Source organism: Alligator mississippiensis, chromosome 2 (genome assembly GCF_030867095.1).
Source record: "Alligator mississippiensis isolate rAllMis1 chromosome 2, rAllMis1, whole genome shotgun sequence".
NCBI lineage: Eukaryota > Metazoa > Chordata > Crocodylia > Alligatoridae > Alligator > Alligator mississippiensis.
This window is the reverse complement of record NC_081825.1, coordinates 78,302,595-78,321,840: the sequence shown is the minus strand read 5'-3', so window position 1 is coordinate 78,321,840 and position 19,246 is coordinate 78,302,595. Positions and strand designations below refer to the sequence as shown.

Below are 19,246 nucleotides of genomic sequence, written 5' to 3'. Positions count from 1 at the left end.
GGAGGAGACCTGCTGGCAAGAGCTGTGGCTGCAGGGCCATCTGTCCCCACATTCTGGTTAGTGAAGTGATCAGGGAGAGCTCTAATTTTTCTATGATAAGAAAGCCAAAAGCAAATGTCAAAGCATATAGATATTTAGAATGTATTCATTTATGATGATAGAGACACTGGTAGGCTTCCAGATTCCTTTAAAATTGTAAATATATCAATAAAACATTGCCCAACTGACCAATCAATCTCTCTCTCTCTTTCTGTCTCTCATGGTCTTTTGTTTTCATTGTGCAAGAACATGGATTTTGGAGTACTTTAAAGAGTGAATTTGGCCAGCAGCATGCCGGTGAGGTACCCATGAGCCACCCTGTCTAAAGCCTTATCCTGGTCCAAGGAGAGGAGGGCAAAAGACAGGCCTTCCCAGCGCACCAGCTCAGGAGGTCCCAAAACAGGTACAGGTTGTTGAAAATCAGACATGGTAAGGCAGCACCTGTGAGGGAGTGCATGTTTAGGGAAGTAATCCAGTGCAGGTGCGGTGCAGGGCAGTATAAGGCGATGTGGCAGGGAATCTTTCCCTCTCCTGAGGTGGGACAGTGGTAGTACAGGCAGCAGCAGCAGCAGTGGTGGTAGCAGTTGTCCTGGGCAGCCACTTAAGTCATGCTTCAGGTAAAGGTGAAAGTGAAGGTGAAGGCGGGGGGTGGTCTGCTGAAGCAGGTGGGGCAGGCAAGGTGCCAGCAGTGATGGTGGAGTGGAGGGGCCCACAGGTAGCGCAGGTCCCCCCCCCCCCCAGGATGTCCCCTGACCATGGCTTGGCAACGGGCTGGGTAGCAGGCTGAAACAGAAGTGCAGAAGCTGAGGTGCGGTGCTGAGGTTCGGTGCAGTGCTGTTGGTTCCCCCCCATAAAGCAAGGGCAGCAGCATGCAGCAGAGGAACCCCCACCCCACCATGAGTGGAGTGGCAACAGCAGCAGCAACCCAAGGCAGGAATGGGCACAGCCAACTTCCCCCCCAAACATTCCTGAGAACAAGCCAACAGCAGTGGTAGCCAGAGGCAGATAGGGGCATGGCCATCTTCTCCCCAGAAGCTCCTGAAAGCAAGCTAGCAGCAGCAGCCAGTAGCAGCAGAAGCAGCAGCAGCAGCAGGCTGGGTTAGGAAGGGGCATGGCCAACTTGCCCCCAGAAGTTCCTGAGAGGCTGGCAGCAGCAGGAGCAGCAGCAGCAGTGGCCTGATGCAGGAAGGGGCATGGCAAACTTCCCCCATAAGCTCCTGAGAGCAAGTCAGCAGCAGCAGCAGCCTGAGACAGGAAGGGGCATGGCCAACTTCCGCCAAGAAACACCTGAGAGCAAGTAGCTCTGAGCTGCTTGCCAGGGCAGCTTTTTATACAGCTGGGGCCAGCACACATGCCTGCATGTATGGATGCGCCCATGGCATGCAGAGGTGTATCTACTGCTCCACAAATAAAACTTGATCTTTTAGTTTTTATGCCTGGGTTTATTGAGCCTCATGATCACTACACTCCCTAATATCAGAACAAGAAAAAAGAAAAAAATCACAATCTCATACTGTTTTGTCATACAACCTCTATTGTCCTGAATGTATTGTTTCAATCCCATTACAGAGACAACTCAAGGGCTCCACTGTGCAAGCCTGATGACAGAAGGATGACATGGAGATAAATTCCTTACAAGCAGAACAAATAATGATCCATGTTAAATACATGAAGGAGGCGGGGGGAAGGATTCACAGAGCTCTACTGAATAAAAAGCGGAAAGAGTCCTCAAAATGAAGAACTTTATTTGTTTTTAGGAAATTTTACATACCTCAATTTTTTAGTAGGTTTGAAGTGTTGCGGCTGGGATAATCCAGGAAAGATGCTCCTTGCTGCTTAGTTTTTTTAAACATGAGGTATAAAGAACAATTGCTTTAGTTAAACTTTAGTCAAAATTCCTAAAGCAAACTTTTAACCAAACTCTTTAATATTTAATTCTACTTAGTGTATACAGGTTGAAAAATTTCTGGTGACTGCTTTTTCAATATTGTTGTGAACTCTGCCCTTAAGATGATGAGCTTCATTGAGGGTTATGGATTAACATTCAAAGGCAACAGTTATAGAGCAGACATCAAGGTTCATGGTTTATGTATAACTGCAGTAAAACACCTTCTTTCTTTTAGTCCTGAAAGATAAATAAGGAAGCATTTTGAAATGTTTTCTTAACAAGCAAAAGCTTATTTGCCTTTGAATTCTTGGTGGATCGTAGCAACTAATTGATAATTGATACTAAATTAAAACTGTTCATAACTTGTAAAATTATAATAATTTATTATCAAATATCTAAATACTTTAGATATTATTCCTCTTTTTTTTCCCTCTGCTAGTTCTTGGTGTGCATGTTATCCAAAAATATTAAAAATTCAAGTTTTGTGCCCAAGTCAGTTAATTGCATTTTTGTTTTTATTGGCTAAATGAAGTATCAACAGTGAACTACAAGATATTTGGGGGGGGGGGGGTTTAAAGATACAATTTATCACTGAAACTTAGCAGTTGCTTTTCAAAAATATTCCCATTGGTAAAGCCCTAGTGGTCAAATGAACATGGAAACAAACTTTATATGTTATTCTCTTCCTTGAGAAATAGTTTATCATCTTATAAATAATGCCTTGCAAAAGTAGTGAAGTTGTAAGTAAAACCCTAATTTTAGGATGTTCTGTTCTGAGAGAAGTGCACAACCTTGAGACTAAGTATGTAACCTTCATGTTCTAATGATAAAGGTTTCAGGAAAATGGAGTTGGATATGGAGTGTTTTGGGACTTTTTTTTTAAAGGTGAAAAAATGGGCAATTGAGGACAGACATTTAACAAATGTTCTGACAGCTGCAATGTTCAGGCATCCATCCCTCAGGGAATGAAGTCAGGATTCCTATTGAAGCCATTCTTCATCTAATTCACTGACTGTCAAGTCTGTGGGGAGAGGAGTGAAGGCTGTATGTTTGTTTCCCATATGTAATACAACCTACAGGCACACAGGTGTATTACAGGTGTTTATCTTTTAAAAGGTAGGGGGGCAAGTTGGAGGAAGGGTGTTAAAGGAAATATGAGCTCTGTTCTGTTCCTTATGTGTAAGAGAGATTAACATCAATTCCAAAGATGCAGGAATGATGTCCCACATAGTGCTAAGGCAGAAAACATAATCCAGATTTTGTAGTAAATGCCCCCACAATCACCATCCCCACACACAAAAGTCATTAAAGTAGAAAGCAAAAAAAGTACAGAAATACTCCCAGTAATCTGACTATGTACAGAATTGTGATGAGAAGCAGTTTAGCCCCAATAAATGTCAACAGGAGGTAAGAAGACAACAGTCAGAGGTCAGAAGGAGAGGCTTTAAACTTTTTTTTTACCTCATTTCTCATCTGGTGTTGGATTGTATTGCTCAATGGGCAAACCTATATGAGACGCTTAATGCACAGTAGCCTAATAACACTGCTCAGTAGTGTACCAGTCAAAAACCATGTTAATACACTACTGTGCAGTAGTATTAGGCTACTGCTCAGTAAGCATCACTAAAAACAGATGCACATTTAGGTAATACTTCATTAAGCAAGTACTAAAATAAATGTACAGTAACTACTGCACATTAATGAACATGTAGACATGCCCACTATCGACATACCTGCCAAACAACATGTCAAGCCAAAGAGTATAATATGGTGAATTTGACTAAAAAATATGGTTAGGACACTCACCTCAGACACAACAAGGTCTAGTCCCTACTCTAATGAACATCTACATATTTCATACGAAGCATAACAGCTTTAAAAAGAAAGATTAGAGGGGATCCCAACCTCCATGGCTCTAAAACAGATCCCAGTTTTAAGTGCAGTCTCCTGGGAAGTGGATAATTTGGGTTCAGATCACCTCAGGAAGAGGAAGTATTTTGAACATATATGTCCCACCTAACCACTAAACTCTTGTTCGTAAGAGATGTAACACCACCTCTTCTTTTTCCTTGGTCCTTGAAAGAATAAGCTTTAAGCAACTTGCTCCAGGAGGGGAAGTGACAACTGTCTATCACAGAAATCAAAAGTAGGCTCCTAAATACTTCTTTTATCCAGGATTTAAGCCACACCTTTCTAACATTTCCTAATGGCCACCTTAGACAATTCGGCATACTGGCTTTTATGGTTTGGACAAATGTGACTAAATGTCCCAGAGCTAAAGAACTTAAGCATCTGAGTCAAGGTTAAAATTCCCTGAGTTCTAATTCTACTAGAAAACAAAGTAGCAAAATCTCACAGTGTTACAACGTTCAATAAATAAATAAATACATCTTCCTCAGGGAGATTGATAGTAAAACAACAACAGCAATTACATTCATTCTTCTCCCATTTCTCACTTCAAGTGTTATAGTCTTTTCGCCAGTATTTGCATTTTATTATAACTTTGATTTCCAAATCCATGTAAAACCTTATTTTTTTTCCAAAGAAGCATGATAATGGGAATACGAACTCAAGCATCAATAATTCCAAATCTCTTACATTTTTTGCAAAGTATAACTACTCTGAGCTCACAGAAATGTGAAAGTAGTTCCCCAGATAATGCTGTGTACCATGCAAAGCTGCATATTTGAAAATGAGTACAAGCAAATAAATTTGCCTTGTTATTTAAAAAAAAAGAAAGTCTGTGTATTTTTAGTAGAGCATCACTTTAAATACATGTTGAATTGTTAGTTTTTAATGTTGGTATGATTGGCAAGTTCTGCAGCAGGTACACTAAGTCTGAATTCTGAGATGTTTGTTGATATGCCATTCGATTCAAAACACATTTCACAATATTTTAGCTATCACAAGCCAAGATTTTCATTCTGAGTAAGCAAAAGCAGATAAGAGCTTATCCCTTTTATAGCTATGTTTTTACTATAGAATTTCATTAGAACCAGTGTTTAGTTCCTTTCCCTATGGTTGTTTTAGTTCATGCTTGCCTAAAAAAACAAAGACTCCAAGTCATGTTAAATTATATGTTGCTGATAGTTCTAATACTGGGGATATATGATCTGGGTCCCGAGGAGCTTTCATTTGCTTTTTTTGGATCATCCAACAAGTTTCATGGACAAGAATCCATTTCTGCCACTTCTCATTCAGGACATAAGGCTAGTAATTAAAAATAAAACTGATCCATTACTCCACAAGACTGTTTGTTTTAAATTAAGCCTCTACTCATTCAGAACACTTTATTTTTTACATCAAAAGGCAGCCAACTTCCAAAAATTTCATATGCATCCTCATGTATATGAACAAAGAGAAAAATCATTAGAATATTAAGTCTGTAGATATAACAAAAGGTTCAAGCATGTACAAAAGATATTACATCCTCATCAAGCCAACAGTTTTTTGCCTCATTTTTCTTTTCACTTCAGCATGCATAGTGTGAATTTAAAATAGTCCCTTCAATCTTTGACTGTAGTTATCAATAGCAGTGACGGGGTGTTTGTTATGTTAAGCCTGTGCTACATTATTATTTCAGCTTGTTGTGACGATCCTACCAGCAGTGTCATTTCCTTGAATGTATCTGTTCAAATAGGGGCCCCTGATTCACAATTTTTTTAAATTATGACCAACACCAAAAACAGTGCCTGCACATGTGAACAGTGAAGCATATAGAAACAGGGCTTCTGCAACAAAAAAGAGTGACAACCAGTAAGGCAGCAAGACTAGAGCTCATTCTATATTCAACTCAAGGAAAAAGACAAAAAAAAAAAAAAAACTAGTTCTATTATTTACTCATTTTTTCTTCTACAAAACAGAATACTTAGGTACATTTTTAATAGTTTCTGTTTCCCCCACTCACTGTCCTCAGCTACAAACATCTGAAGCAGGTTGCTAATTAGATTGTAATCTTAGCTCTACAACAGAAAAACAACACCAAGAGGATACCATTCCTTATTATGATGCCTCTCTTATTTATATGAGGACATGTATATCTTTGTAATATAAAATGCTTTTTGCCCGTATCTCGAATTATCTCCTTATAAAATAGGATATAAATATGCCTTTGGATGTATGGCTGAACCAATGGAAAAGCTTTGGCCAACTAAAAAAAATAAAAAAGTTAATTGTAATTATTTGTATTTCCAGTTTTTTCAGGCTAGATTCACAGCCCGCAGGAGAGCAGTGATGGACCCGTCATTATGCCTTTCCCCTCCCCACCCTCATAAAGAATTGCCCTTAGCAGTTAGGATGTAGATCAGTGGTTTTCAATCTGTGGTCCATGGACCCCTGGAGGTAAGCAGACTATATCTAAGGGGTCCATGAAAGATGACTATGATCAATCAAAAGTATGTGAATCCCCACACTTACAATTCAAGGGGGATCTGGATCTCCATTCAAAATTTCCAAAAGGGTCCACAAATGAAAAAAAAAAGGCTAAAGACCACTGCTGTAGAGAATTCTGGCATGCAGCTGTGTAGCAGACAGCTCCATGCAGCATACATGCAGAGTCCCTCCCCTCTGCCCCATTCCTCCCCCCGCCCCCCGCCCCCTGCATTACAAAGTCTTCAGGAGGCCTATGACAGAGGCTCAATGGCTCTGCACTCCAATAACGAGGGGTAAGCCTTCTCACTAAGAGCCTTCTGCCCACGCAGGAGAGTGGGAAGCAGAAATGCAACCCTCCCTCCCCAACCCCAAGAAAATTCTTGAGCAGCACACTAAGTGGCAGCCCACCACCCCACTATAGAGCTGCAGCTTCATTGCACATAATTACTCCCCAACACTACACCAAACTTTAGGGTTGTTCAGTAGAGCTTGTATTGTACCAGGGGTGGAGCAGATATTCTTGTAGACCCTTTTGGACTTTATTACTTGGTGCCCACCCAGGCTCTTTATGAGGTGGTCCCATTCCATCTTTATTCCTATGATAGCTTGCTTTAAAAGGAGAAAAGTATTTCCAATAGCTATAAGTAAAATTAATAAAAACATCTTTAATAATTTGTGTATGCTGCTTTTAAAGCTGTACAGCATTAGGTAGTTTCTAGTAATATTATGAACACAATGCAACAATTACATTGAGCAACAGCAGGCCATTAGGCAAAATATCCTAAATTTGAGGACAAAGTAGTTAAAGTTAAATATAGTGGTGAAAACTCCGATAAAGATTTCTGATTCAAGGTTATACCAGGCCCCATTTAACCTGCTTAGCTGAGTATGCACTCCTGAAAATACCCATTGCTCTTTTGCTGTTGTTGCTAGGCAGGTTAGTGATAGACCTTTCCATGAGGTTTGGTTATGGTAAGTCCCACAATAGAATGTACAGTAATGGGGCACCACAGATGATATCTTAACTTGCATCCTGTATTTGGAAGAGTTGTTCTGATACAACAGCCAGAATAGAGTGACTGAGTACAAAACTCATGTGAGGACTTCATTGCTTTGATTCTGTCCTCTCATTTGTCTAAACGAAGTAGTAGAGCACTACTTAGGTATAGGTCGTCTAAAGTTAGAATGGGCAATGCAGTTAAAAATAAGATTCTTCACTCACAGAGCATGCAAGTAGCTATTTACCAAGGTCTTTTTCCAACTGCAATTTCTTTAACTAAATGCACATCTCCCCAGTGAGAGGAAGACATCCCTCCAGGCAGTATTTCTTCTTTCTCATCTGTCTATTGTGACATGACACAGACACCCTAAAACCTTAGAATAAGATGCCTTTAAAACTATGACAGTATTTACTCAACTAAACAATTTTTAAAGTGTTTTTCCTAAATCAGTTCATTTCCCTATATAAATAATTCTCAATGTGTAAACAGTATCCTGGCCATTACTGTACTAAGCAAGGAAATGTTATAAATATAACCTCACAGTTTTATATAAGAGCATAGGGATCTTAAGGAAGATGGAAAAACACAAATGCCTTAAACAGCAATGATTGCAGAGATTTTGCCCAAGGGCACTAATATGATTTATGCAGTGTTTTCACTGAGCTTTAGTCAGTCCCTTGATAATGTACTTGAGGCTAGTGATAATTTATAGACACTAAGAGAACATTTGTCTTCCTATGACTGTGTTTGCCCACTTTATTGTACAGAAGGATGTGTCAATTTACTACAACTTGTCAGTGAAAGAATAAATTTACCTATATATCGTTATAGGTAAATAAATCAATATAGTATAATGTTTTAGTGGTAAGATATTCTATTTTTTCCAAAACCCTCCCAACAGTGCTAGTTCATGCGTTCTGAACAGAAGTGTTGTGAACTAAAGGCCTTGAAAATCATGAATATTTATGACCTGACATCCTAATAATGTGAAGTTTTGTTTACAGTTCTCAGTACCAAAGACTAATTTTAGAATTGAGTACTGTCTCTATTACTGTCATTTCACTATTCCAGTTGTGCAGGAATAAAAGAGCAAAGGAAATAGAGCAACAAAGTAAATTTATTTTTAAAAATACAGTTATACACCATTACCTTATTGCAACTAGCATTTCTAAAGCATGCGGATATTGGTGAAAAAGAATAGAAAAGAAATATTTTATAAAATAAGGTGGGTAAAGGAGAAAAATGTTGTCTCTAGAACATATAAAAAACACGTACTTTCCACTTCCCCTCCTTACCAGCCTCCTTCAGTCACTCCTCTGGGAAAAAAGTCAAATATCACAGATCCACAGGCATAAACACTCAAAAGCATTCTCTGGCTCCCCTCAAGATAGGTGTGGGGAAGGTATGAGGAAGTTCTGGAGGTAGTGACCCCTAGAGGGATGATGAACACAAAGAAAAAAAGAGACATATTGGCATTTTATGAGCTCCCATTAAGAAATTTTTTTAAATCTGAATGTTTCCAATTTTTTTCACCTTCCCTTACAACATGATAAACAGAAAGGGGGAGGACTATGAGCTATATTCTTTTCCACTGCCTGAGGGGAACATGTATAAATATAAACACAAGTAAGAGAACTAAGAACATGAAAAAGTGTTATGGTTATTAATAAGACAGTACCTTAACATAACAGACTTTCCACTTGTTCTGCATGATTTTGCTTTCCTGCTTCTACTGACAAACAGCATTCATGCTTTTGATTTCTGCCTTTGAATAAATATTGCATGCAGTTGGTAAATATGAAAGCTTTATTTCATGCAAGCTATAAGAAAGCTTTTAGGTTCTACTTTCTTATGCAACATTCAGAATTTCAGTATTCTTAATGTTTATTCTTAGAGTCAAGCTTGCATTTCTTTGCATAGTCTTTATTCTTACCAAATCTCCTTCCCTGTGATGGGTACCCCTGAACTTTCACTATGCATTTTCTACTTCGGGAACAACTTTGTATGTTTTGAAAAGTATTTTATCTAACCAAGGGCATAGAGTAGGTTGTTTAGGCTGGGGGAGATCGCTTGTTGCTTAGTTGCTTAATTGCTGGCCTCGCTAGAAGGAAAGCTGTATCAACAAAGTCCGGAGCTGGAAGGGGGGTTACTTGGGGGGGAGCTGGAAGGGGGGTTACTTGCTTGGCTTGCTATACATTTCGTCACATCAGCAAGTTTAACCTGTTACGTAGCTATATAAGGCAGACGCCCACTGAGGTGTGTACGCTTGCTTTGCGAACGATTGCCAAGCACCACTTTCTGCGCAGAAATAAAGATTAAGTTGGATCCTTCAACCCTGTGTGTTTATTGGCACAAGCGCACCGGGCATGAACTCACCATTGTTTGGGGACAACAATTTCTGGTGACCCAGATGGGACCCTAGCTGACTGCCTTGCCCGGTCCACCTCTTCGGCCCTGGCAACAACTGTGGACGGCGCGAGGGCCAGGCGCCACCGACCTTATTCGTCGGAGGTCTGACCATCTCCTGGTTGCCTGACGGAGTCGGGGAGGGGCACAATGGCACAACGCTCGAAGGACCAACTTAATCAGGTGGGGCGAGGGAGGTTTCAACAGACTAGTGAGTACTTCTTTCCATATTTTGGGCAGGTTGGGAAAGAGACGGCTTTGAAAGTTCCGACCGTATAGATGCCCTAGGCGAGTGAGATCGGGTGGCAGCCCCGTGAACTCCCATTAATCAGTTTGGTTCTGAGGCTGAGCGGCGGTTGCCATCCGGTAGTTGGACAATGGGAAGTAACCAGTCTAAGATTCCACCCTGCAGTCCCTTAGGATGCATTTTTGAAAAATTGGCCAAAGTTTGGAAGTGACCCTATGACAAAACAACAGATGATTCGGTATTGCAATACATGTTGGCCACAGTACCAACTTGCGGATGGTGCAGCCTGGCCGGAGAATGGGTCTTTGGATTATAACACAATCTTGCAGTTACAGTTGTTTTGTAGGCGCTTTATGTAGAGGCATATATGACTTTGTGTGGGGATGGGGTTACGCAGAAGCTGTGTGGGATATTTAGGGGAAGTGGGGTAATGGCTTTGCAGGGGGTCACCACAGTATGTCCAAAGGAGCCGGAGGAGGGAGACGTTGCTAATTGCTCCCACGGCTCCCCCATCTCATCCTGTGAGCCATGCGTCACCACAGGGGACTTTCACTGCACCTGTAATGGCTTGTCAGGGACTCCCGGCTGGCTCGTCCAGTCTATCGTCCGACACCTCCCCTGACAGCCTTGGGTTGCCGTCCCTGGGTCTGGCGGATGTGGGTGGTAGCAATCTGGTGGTAGAGGGGACTGTAGGAGATGGGGCGTTTAGCCCTGTGGCAAGTCACTTACGATCAGGGGCCCAACCAGTAGTTCAGGCCCCTTTACGACAAGCAGTGGGTCCTGAGGGTGAACCAGTTTTTGTCCATGTGCCATTCAGCACGGCAGACTTGATAAATTGAAAACAGTCTGTGGGCCAATATCACCAGAATCCGGAGGCAATGGCACAGTTGTTCTCTACTATTTTCCTCACCCACCAACCAAACTGGATAGATATTCAGGCCTTACTGGCCGCTCTTCTGACTCCAGAAGAAAAAAGCTTGGTCTTAGAGAAAGCACGCACGATAGCACAGCAGCGTCACCCAGCCGGTGAGGTAGATGAACTTTGCCCTAAGAAAATCAAGACTGGGATCCCAACACCCGAGGGGGCCGGAGGGAGTTAGAGCTGTATCAGGAGTTTGTGCTGGCTGCTCTCCGGGAGGCTATCCCCAAGCAGAAAAATTTGTCTAAATTGTACGAAGTGCAGCAGGGTCCGGAGGAGGATCCATCCAGTTTTTATAAGAGGTTATGCGAGGCAGCCAGACAGTGGACGGATTTAGATCCGGAGCTGCCAGAAAATGCCAAGATGTTTAACACACTGTTTATAGGACAGTCAGCCCCAAATATTAGAAGAAAACTACAGAAGACTGAGGGAGCAGCTGGAATGAGCATCAGCCAAATGATTGAGATTGCTTATAAAGTATACTCCAACAGAGATCAGGTTAAGGAAAAAAGGGAAGATAAGAGAATAAAGGCACAGGTGTCATTACAAGCATCGTTGTTGGCAGTGGCAATTGTAGATCAGAGGAGTCGGGGATGAGGCAGGGGAAGTAGAGGGCATAGAGGAGGCATGGGCTATGCTCCAGGAGGCTACGGCCAGGGTCCCAGGTTGGGACCTAATCAGTGTGCTATTTGCAAGCAGGAAGGGCATTGAAAAAATGAGTGCCCCAAGAGGGAAAAGAAGAGACGAGAGGAGGAAGAAAGATTCTTGATGTTGGATGGTTCTGACCAGGAGTGACGGGGACCGGGGGCTAACACTGAAGTAATCTCTGTCTCCCCCGACAAGCCCCTGGTTAAAATGCAAGTAGGGGGAGAACTTATTGACTTTCTAGTAGATAGTGGAGCCACGCATTCAGTTGTAACCAATTTTAAAGGACTCTTATCAAAAATCAAGATCCCCATAATTGGAGCCACCGGCCAGCGGACGTATCGTCCTTTTGTGCCACCCATGGAATGCAAATTGGGAGGAAAGAAAGTGTCTCATCAGTTCCTGTTATGCCTGAGTGCCCCATACCTTTGTTTGGGAGGGATTTGCTGTGCAAATTGCAGGCCCAATTGACCTTTTCAGAGGGGAAAATTACTAAGAAGATACCAACTGAGGAAGCCTGGAAAGCTCAGGTGTGTCTCCTATTGCAGGAGGGGGAGGAAGGGAGAATTCCCCCAGAAGTAGAAGACGCTGTAGTACCATGGGTATGGGCAGGAGAGAAGCCAGGAAGAGCCAAACTGGCCACCCCTGTAAGCATTGATTTAAAGCTGGGAATTACCCCGCCCAGGGTGCCATAGTATCGATTGAAAATAGAAGCTTGGAAAGGCCTGGAACCATTGATAAAGAGATTCCTTAAATATGGTTTACTTCAGGAGTGTCAATCATCTTTCAATTCCTCCATTTTGCCTGTAAAGAAACCCCACAGTAATGAGTATCATTTCGTGCAGGACCTCAGAGCCATGAACAAGGTCACGGTGACCCTTCATCCGGTGGTGAAGGACCCTTATACTTTGCTGACTACTTTGTCTGCAGAGGAACAGTGGTTTACAGTCCTGGACCTGAAAGATGCTTTCTTTTGCATCCCACTTGAAAGAGACAGCCAAGAGATTTTTGCATTCGAGTGGGAAGACCCGAATACTAGGAGAAAAACCCAATTGTGCTGGACAGTTTTGCCTCAGGGTTTTAAGAACAGTCCCACTATTTTCAGCACTGCCTTAAGTACCAACCTTCAGAAGTGGGACAAAGGGACATCAGGAACCCTGTTACAGTATGTGGATGATTTGTTAATTGCAGCAAAAACGAAGGATTACAGCATGATTGCATTGAAACTATTGAGAGTGTGTATGCTAGCTGGCCGGATCTTAAAGATGCCCCACTACCTAATGCAGACCTTGAATTCTACACAGATGGAAGCAGCTTCATGGATAATGGAACCCAAAAGGCGGGATACGCTGTGGTTACATCATGGGATACCATGGAAGCAAACGCCTTGCCTCCAAATACCTCTGCACAGAGAGCTGAGCTTATTGCGCTGACCAGAGCTCTCCATTTGGCAAAAGGAAAGATAGCCACTATATACACGGATTCGAAGTACGCCTTTGGAGTCTTACACGCCCACGGAGCTATATGGAAAGAGAGAGGACTCTTAACGGCAAGTAAAAGCCCAGTAAAGCATGGAACAGAGATCCTGAAATTACTTGAAGCCGTGATGGAACCACTAGAGGTAGCTGTGGTGCACTGTAAGGCCCATCAAAAGGGAGATGCTGATGTTATTAAAGGAAATCAATGAGCAGATGCTGCGGCGAAAAAGGCAGCTAGAGGACAAGTTCAAGAGACTCAAATGTTGGCATTGATGCCTCAGGTAATGTTACCTGAGGAATCTCCCAAATATACTGAAAAAGAGAACCAACTCGCAGAGAAATTGGGAAGCAAAGAACAACAAGATGGATGGTGGGTTTTGCCTGAGGGACAAGTCCTGATGCCAAAACTGATTCTTAGCAAAGTGCTCCAAGAGTACCACCAGAGCACCCATATGGGAGCTGACGCCATGACCCAAGGTCTCCAAAGAATTGTAGTGGGACCTAAGATGAGAAAAACAGCAGAACAAATAGTGCGTAGATGCCCTGTCTGTTGTGCCAACAATCCTAAGATTTCCCCCAAACCTCCGCCAGGAGCAGGAAGGCAAGGACTATTACCAGGAGAATGTTGGCAGATAGATTTCTCTGAAGTTCCCAGGAAGGGACACTACAAATACCTGTTAGTGCTCGTGGACACTCTGACTGGATGGACTGAGGCCTTCCCGTGCCAAACCAACCAAGCAAAAGAAGTGGTCCGGGTGATGCTAAAAGAGATGATTCCATGATTCGGAATCCCAGAGGGATTAGCCTCGAATCGAGGGCCACACTTTGTGTCAGAAGTGACCCAGGCAGTTTCCCGGGCTCTGGGGATACAATGGGACCTTCACACAGCATGGAGACCGCAGTCAAGTGGACAGGTGGAACGAATGAATCAGACTCTAAAAAGACAGCTGGCTAAACTTTGCCAGGATACTCAGTTGAAATGGCCCAAAGCTCTGCCTCTTGCCTTGCTTAGAGTGCGCGTAGCCCCTAGAGCTAAATTGGGAGTTAGTCCATTCGAATTAATGTATGGCAAGCCATATCCTAAGAATCCAGTGGTGACGCATGGGAGTCAAATGCATGTAAAAGGGGAAGGTTGGGTAAAAGATTATTTGTATTCTTTGTCTGCTGTATTGTCTTCTCTCCACAGGTATGTCCAGGAACGACTTCCACTCCCTCTAGATACACCAGTCCACAAGTTCCAGATCGGAGACAAAGTGCTGGTCCGGACGTGGAAAGACGAGCCGCTTCAGCCCAGGTGGAAGGGACCGTATCCTGTGATTCTTACTACTCACGCTGCAGTGAAGGTTCAGGGGGTATAACCGTGAATACACTACACCCGGGTGAAGGCCGCACCAGAAGTACCACCGGCAGGAGAAGTGGCTGAGAGTGTCGCACCGGAAGCCGACACAAACGGACACCATTGGACAGCAGAGCCAGTAGAAGGACTTAAATTTCTGTTTAAACGTCAACCATGTGGAAAGTAGTTCTTTGCATATGGTGTAATGCTTCTAGAGTCTAAGGGGTTGGTGCATCAAAGGTTCGAGAAGAGTCAAAATGTGCGGGTTCATTTGGCAAAGGATGTATTAAATGTCACTCATTTTTGTTTGGCAGGTGGAATATCAGTTGATGATATTTTCACGTCATGCCTTATAGGGGTGCCCACTCCAATGGAAGCACTCCAGAATCAGACTTGGTTCACATCTGGGGGAATAGGAGGTCCAATCAATTACGCTAACAACTCCATGTGGGGAACCATTACCACAGAAAGAAACGCTAGTACCTTTGAAATAGATTTGTTGACAGTCACCTCCCCTGATAACACCACCTGTGCCAATTTTGTGAACTCTACCCAAGCTTGCAAAAGCCTAACCAAAGAAACGAAAATTTTCAATTGCTCAGACATGACTAATGTATCTTGCAACTACGTTCATGTTGTATTACCCCGGGGGTGGTTCCTCCTTTGTGGGAAGACTGCCTATTCATATATCCCAGCCAATGCCACAGGAGGCCCTTGTGCTCTAGGCTGGTTGACTGTCTGGCTACCAGGTATGCCTAAGATCTCTAGTAAGTGTCACCGGAGAGGTTCGAAGGTGCTAGATAAATCCTGTGATAGTGACATAAACCTCCTGAGTGAGGCCGAGGTAGTGTCCTTAGCAGTTTTCCTAGTAGGGGTGCCAGGCCTAGTAGTGGATGCTGAGAGGCAGCTTGGTAAGGTGGCCTGTGCCCTGGCAAAGGGCCTAAATACAACTTCACAGGCCCTAGCTGCCCTCAATATTGAAATGAAAGAACTAAGAGGAGCTACTCTGCAAAATAGAGCAGCCATAGATTACCTGTTGCTGAGGCATAACCACGGATGTGAAGAGTTCGAGGGAATGTGTTGTTTTAATTTGACAGATAACTCTGAGTTGATAGAGTCAAAAGTGCAGAAGTTAAAAAAAGTTCTGTCCCACATTAAGCAAGGGGAAGGGTTCGACTTCTCATGGCTTACTTCTTGGCTTCCTAATTTTTCATGGCTTAAACAAATTTTCCTATTAATTGTGGCAAGTATGTGTATTTTCTTGATGATCTGTTGTGGGATACAGTGTGTGCCAATGTGTTGTGAGATACTCAAGAAATCAATTTCTTCCCCCGTTCACCACGTGATGTTTGTAAAATCATCAGTTACAAACCTGATCCAAAACAATCGGGAGGAAGCAAAAAGATTTCTGGAGATGAGAAAGATAGTCGAGAACTATGGGCCTTTTCTATAAGGGCCATAGTCTCGAAGTGGGGATTTGATGGGTACCCCTGAACTTTCACTATGCATTTTCTACTTCGGGAACAGCTTTGTATGTTTTGAAAAGTATTTTATCTAACCAAGGGCATAGAGTAAGTTGTTTAGGCTGGGGGAGATCGCTTGTTGCTTAGTTGCTTAATTGCTGGCCTCGCTAGAAGGAAACCTGTATCAACAAAGTCTGGAGCTGGAAGGGAGGTTACTTGGGGGGGAGCTGGAAGGGGGGTTACTTGCTGGGCTTGCTATACATTTCATCACATCAGCAAGTTTAACCTGTTACGTAGCTATATAAGACAGACGCCCACTGAGGTGTGTGTGCTTGCTTTGAGAACAATTGCCAAGCACCACTTTCTGCGCAGAAATAAAGATTAAGTGGGATCCTTCAACCCTGTGTGTTTATTGGCATAAGCGCACCGGGCACGAACTCACCATTGTTTGGGGACAACACCTGCTTCCCTTTATCCTTGGAATTCAAATGTTGAATTTCCCTTATTTCTAACCACCCCTTAAAACCAGTACTTCTGAAAGCCTGTCAGTAATTATCTCTGGGACATGTATACTGCATCAAATTTTCAGTGTTTCCAGCTACAATATGTGAGCCAAATTCATTTTTGGTGCAACTTCCAGCTTTTATACCAGGGATGGATGTGATCCCAGGGCTAGGGACAAATATTACACATAAACCACTTTAAGAAAACAGAAACTGGTTTAAACCTGTAACAGAACATAAGTTCAGTGCACATAAACCAGTTTCAAAATGAGCAAAACTGGTTTGAGATAAACCTGGTTGAATGCAGTATCAGACTTAACTGATTGAGCTCAAACTGGTTTATGCAATGTCTGTCCCAGACCCCTTCCTGGTTTAAGATAAACTAGAGTCCCCCAGCATACCAGCATGCTCTCTAGACTGGGCTCTCCGCTCCAGTGGGGCAGGGCTGGCCCCACCACTCTGCTTTCTAGCCTGAGCAGGGGTGGGTACATGGCAAGACACTGGCTGGCATGGCCCCATTAAGGCAAATTGGGGGGTTAATTCTTCCCTCCTTCTCCTCCCCCACACTGCAGCTGGGGCTGCCTGGGAGCAGCGGAGGTGGAGGGGGTGGCCAGAGAGGGCAGACTCCAGCTGAGATCCCTGGGGGCAGAAGGCACAGAGGGAGGAAATAAACCCATGCCTGCCCTCTTCACCTTAACAGGGCCATGCCAGGATGGTGTCTGGCCATGTCCTGCTGCTGGAGCAGTAAGGGGATGGGGAAGAGCAGCAGTCTCCACCAGACTGCCCAGGAGGGGGTTTATTTCCTCCCCCTTCTCTGTCTCAATGGCAGGGACCACAGCTGTCCCAGCATGGCCCCATTAAGTCTAAGGGGGCAGAGAGAGGGTTAACTCCCACTCCTCCCACTGGAGGACTGCAGCTGGGGCAGAGCAGCTCCCCCTCCTCCCTGCCCCCCCCCCACAGGGTAGGGAGGGGGGCTCTGTGTGGGGCTGCCCGGCCCCAGAGGAGGACTCTTCTCCTTCCTCTGTGGGGCAGGGAGGGCTCTGTTCAGTGCTGGGGGGTACTCATCATCCTCCTCCTCCCCCACACTCCCACCACCATGGTGATGGAAGAGGGGCTGTGTGCAGGGCTGCCCGGCCCTGGAGGGGGCCTCTTCCCCCTGCTCCTCCCCAATCTCCGCCCCAGGAGGGGGCTCTGTTCAGTGCTGGAGAGGGACTCTTCCCCCTCCTCCTCCTCCCCTGACCCCTGTTGCTATGAGGTAGGGAGGAGGGGCTGTGTTCAGGGCTGCCCAGCCCAGCCCAGCCCAGGCACAGGGAGTGGCTGTCACTGAGCCACAGCCCTTGGGGGTGGCCATGCCCTCACAGCCCAGCCCAGCCCAGCCCAGCTGAGTCCTGACCAAGGCAGATGCATAGCTGAGCTGGGCCAGGCTGGGCCGCAGGGGCACAGCCAGCCCTGGCAGCTGCAGCTCAGTGATGGGGACACTGAGCCCTGTCAGCAGCACAGCCTGGCCTGGTATATATGGGAAGCAGTTGGCCAGGCATTGGGTTACATGGGTTGGCTCCAAGGCACCAGTGGGCCCAGAGCCTAGGAGCTGTCTGCTGCAGGGGCTCACTGTGGACCCATAAGGGTGGGTAGAGGAGAAGGAGGAGGAGGGGAAAGAGTTCCCGTCCAGCACAATGCAGAGCCCTCCTCCCCACTGCACAGCCATAGCAGTGATCTGAGTCCTCCTCTGAGGCTGGGAAGTGCTCTGTGCCATGATTGCTCCTGGCAGTAAGAGAGCTTCTGTGGTGGGCATAGCTCTCCTCTCCTCCTCCCGCTCCACCCCCCACCCAGCCACAGGGGTCTAGCTACACTCCTTCTCCCTCACCATCCAAACCCTGCAGGCCATGATGGGGGTGTAAAGCCATCCTCAGTCTTACTCAGTCCTGCTAGGACCAGCCTCCCACCACTCTTCAGCTCAGCTTCCCTGTGAAAGAGAAGGAAGGGCTGCTCTAGCACCCCTGTGCTTCTGGCCTGAGTCACTGCAGGCATTTGCCTGCATTTCCAAAAGGAAAAGGGAATGTCTGTCACTTGTAAACCAGTTCAAGTCAGACAAGCCTGGAAAGATTGAATCAATTCAGGCTTTGGCTTTTTGAATGTCTGTCCCTAGCCCAGGTGTCTGTCTTGACTTGACCTAGATTGGAAGTCATTCATTACATATACTGTGTTGTTACATGACAACAACAAAAACATGTTTTTTAAAATAAATGCACTGCCTAGTTGATTTCACTGTCAGAGTCTGCTCTTTAGCTAAAGCAGAAAAGACAAAAGACACACAAAAATGGCACTTCAGAGTTATAATGAGTAATTATCACAGTTAAGGAACAAGAACCATTTAGTTCTACCCTAAAATGTAGCCCTTAGTGACTGGCTAGGTCTCAGGAAGGTAAAACCTGTTTGAAAAAAAAGAAGGGGAGTCAGTAACGGTAGTGGCACAGATTTTTTGTAGTATAGATGTAGCTTGACCTTTTGCTTCACAATTTCACCACTATCTACCTCTCTGTAATAACTGATCTCCATCCTAAATTCTCAGGAGGTCAGAAAGGAAATGCACAATTCCATGCTAGGGAAAAAAGAAAGAAATGGACCAGTGAGAGGGAAAAGCAGAAGTGGGTTGCCCGGTGCTGAGAAAATCACATTCTTTGTGGGTGGGAGAGGCAGGTGGTGTTTGGAAGGAAGAGACACAATATATTTTAAAGGATGTCCTTTCCTTTCTCTTTAGCTCTATCAGTGCAGGTCAGTAAAGAAAAAGACTAGGCTTGTCAACAGAGTTGTAAGGGTAAGGTCAAACAAACGGTTTTGTGCATTGTTTTCTGCATTAGTATGTTCAATGGTAGCATTCCAAAAGCATTCTTCTGATCCTTGTATGGAAGAAGCTTAAAAGGAGTTGCTAACTATAGTTAGTGTCTTTACC

The 19,246-nt window shown here is 44.3% G+C and overlaps 1 protein-coding gene across 13 annotated transcripts in view; it reads right to left on the bottom strand.

Moving 5' to 3' along the window:
* LOC109281622 (uncharacterized) overlaps positions 1-19,246 on the bottom strand; it is a 305,799-nt gene that overhangs the window by 181,355 nt on the left and 105,198 nt on the right. For 3 of the 13 annotated variants that reach the window (XR_002088315.2, XR_002088313.2, XR_009459787.1), the window contains exon 1: positions 8,575-8,661. The exons of 2 other annotated variants lie outside the window; for them this stretch is intronic. Coding sequence is in view for 1 of the 11 variants with exons in the window: in XM_059721869.1 (XP_059577852.1) it covers positions 8,595-8,668 (74 nt within the window). In the remaining 10 variants the exon portion in view is untranslated. Of the gene's footprint in view, positions 1-1,810; positions 2,165-8,574; positions 8,731-8,977; positions 9,484-19,246 lie in introns of those variants that run through there. 8 more of the 13 variants (XR_002088311.2, XR_009459788.1, XR_002088309.2 and 5 more) reach the window with 6 other exon arrangements.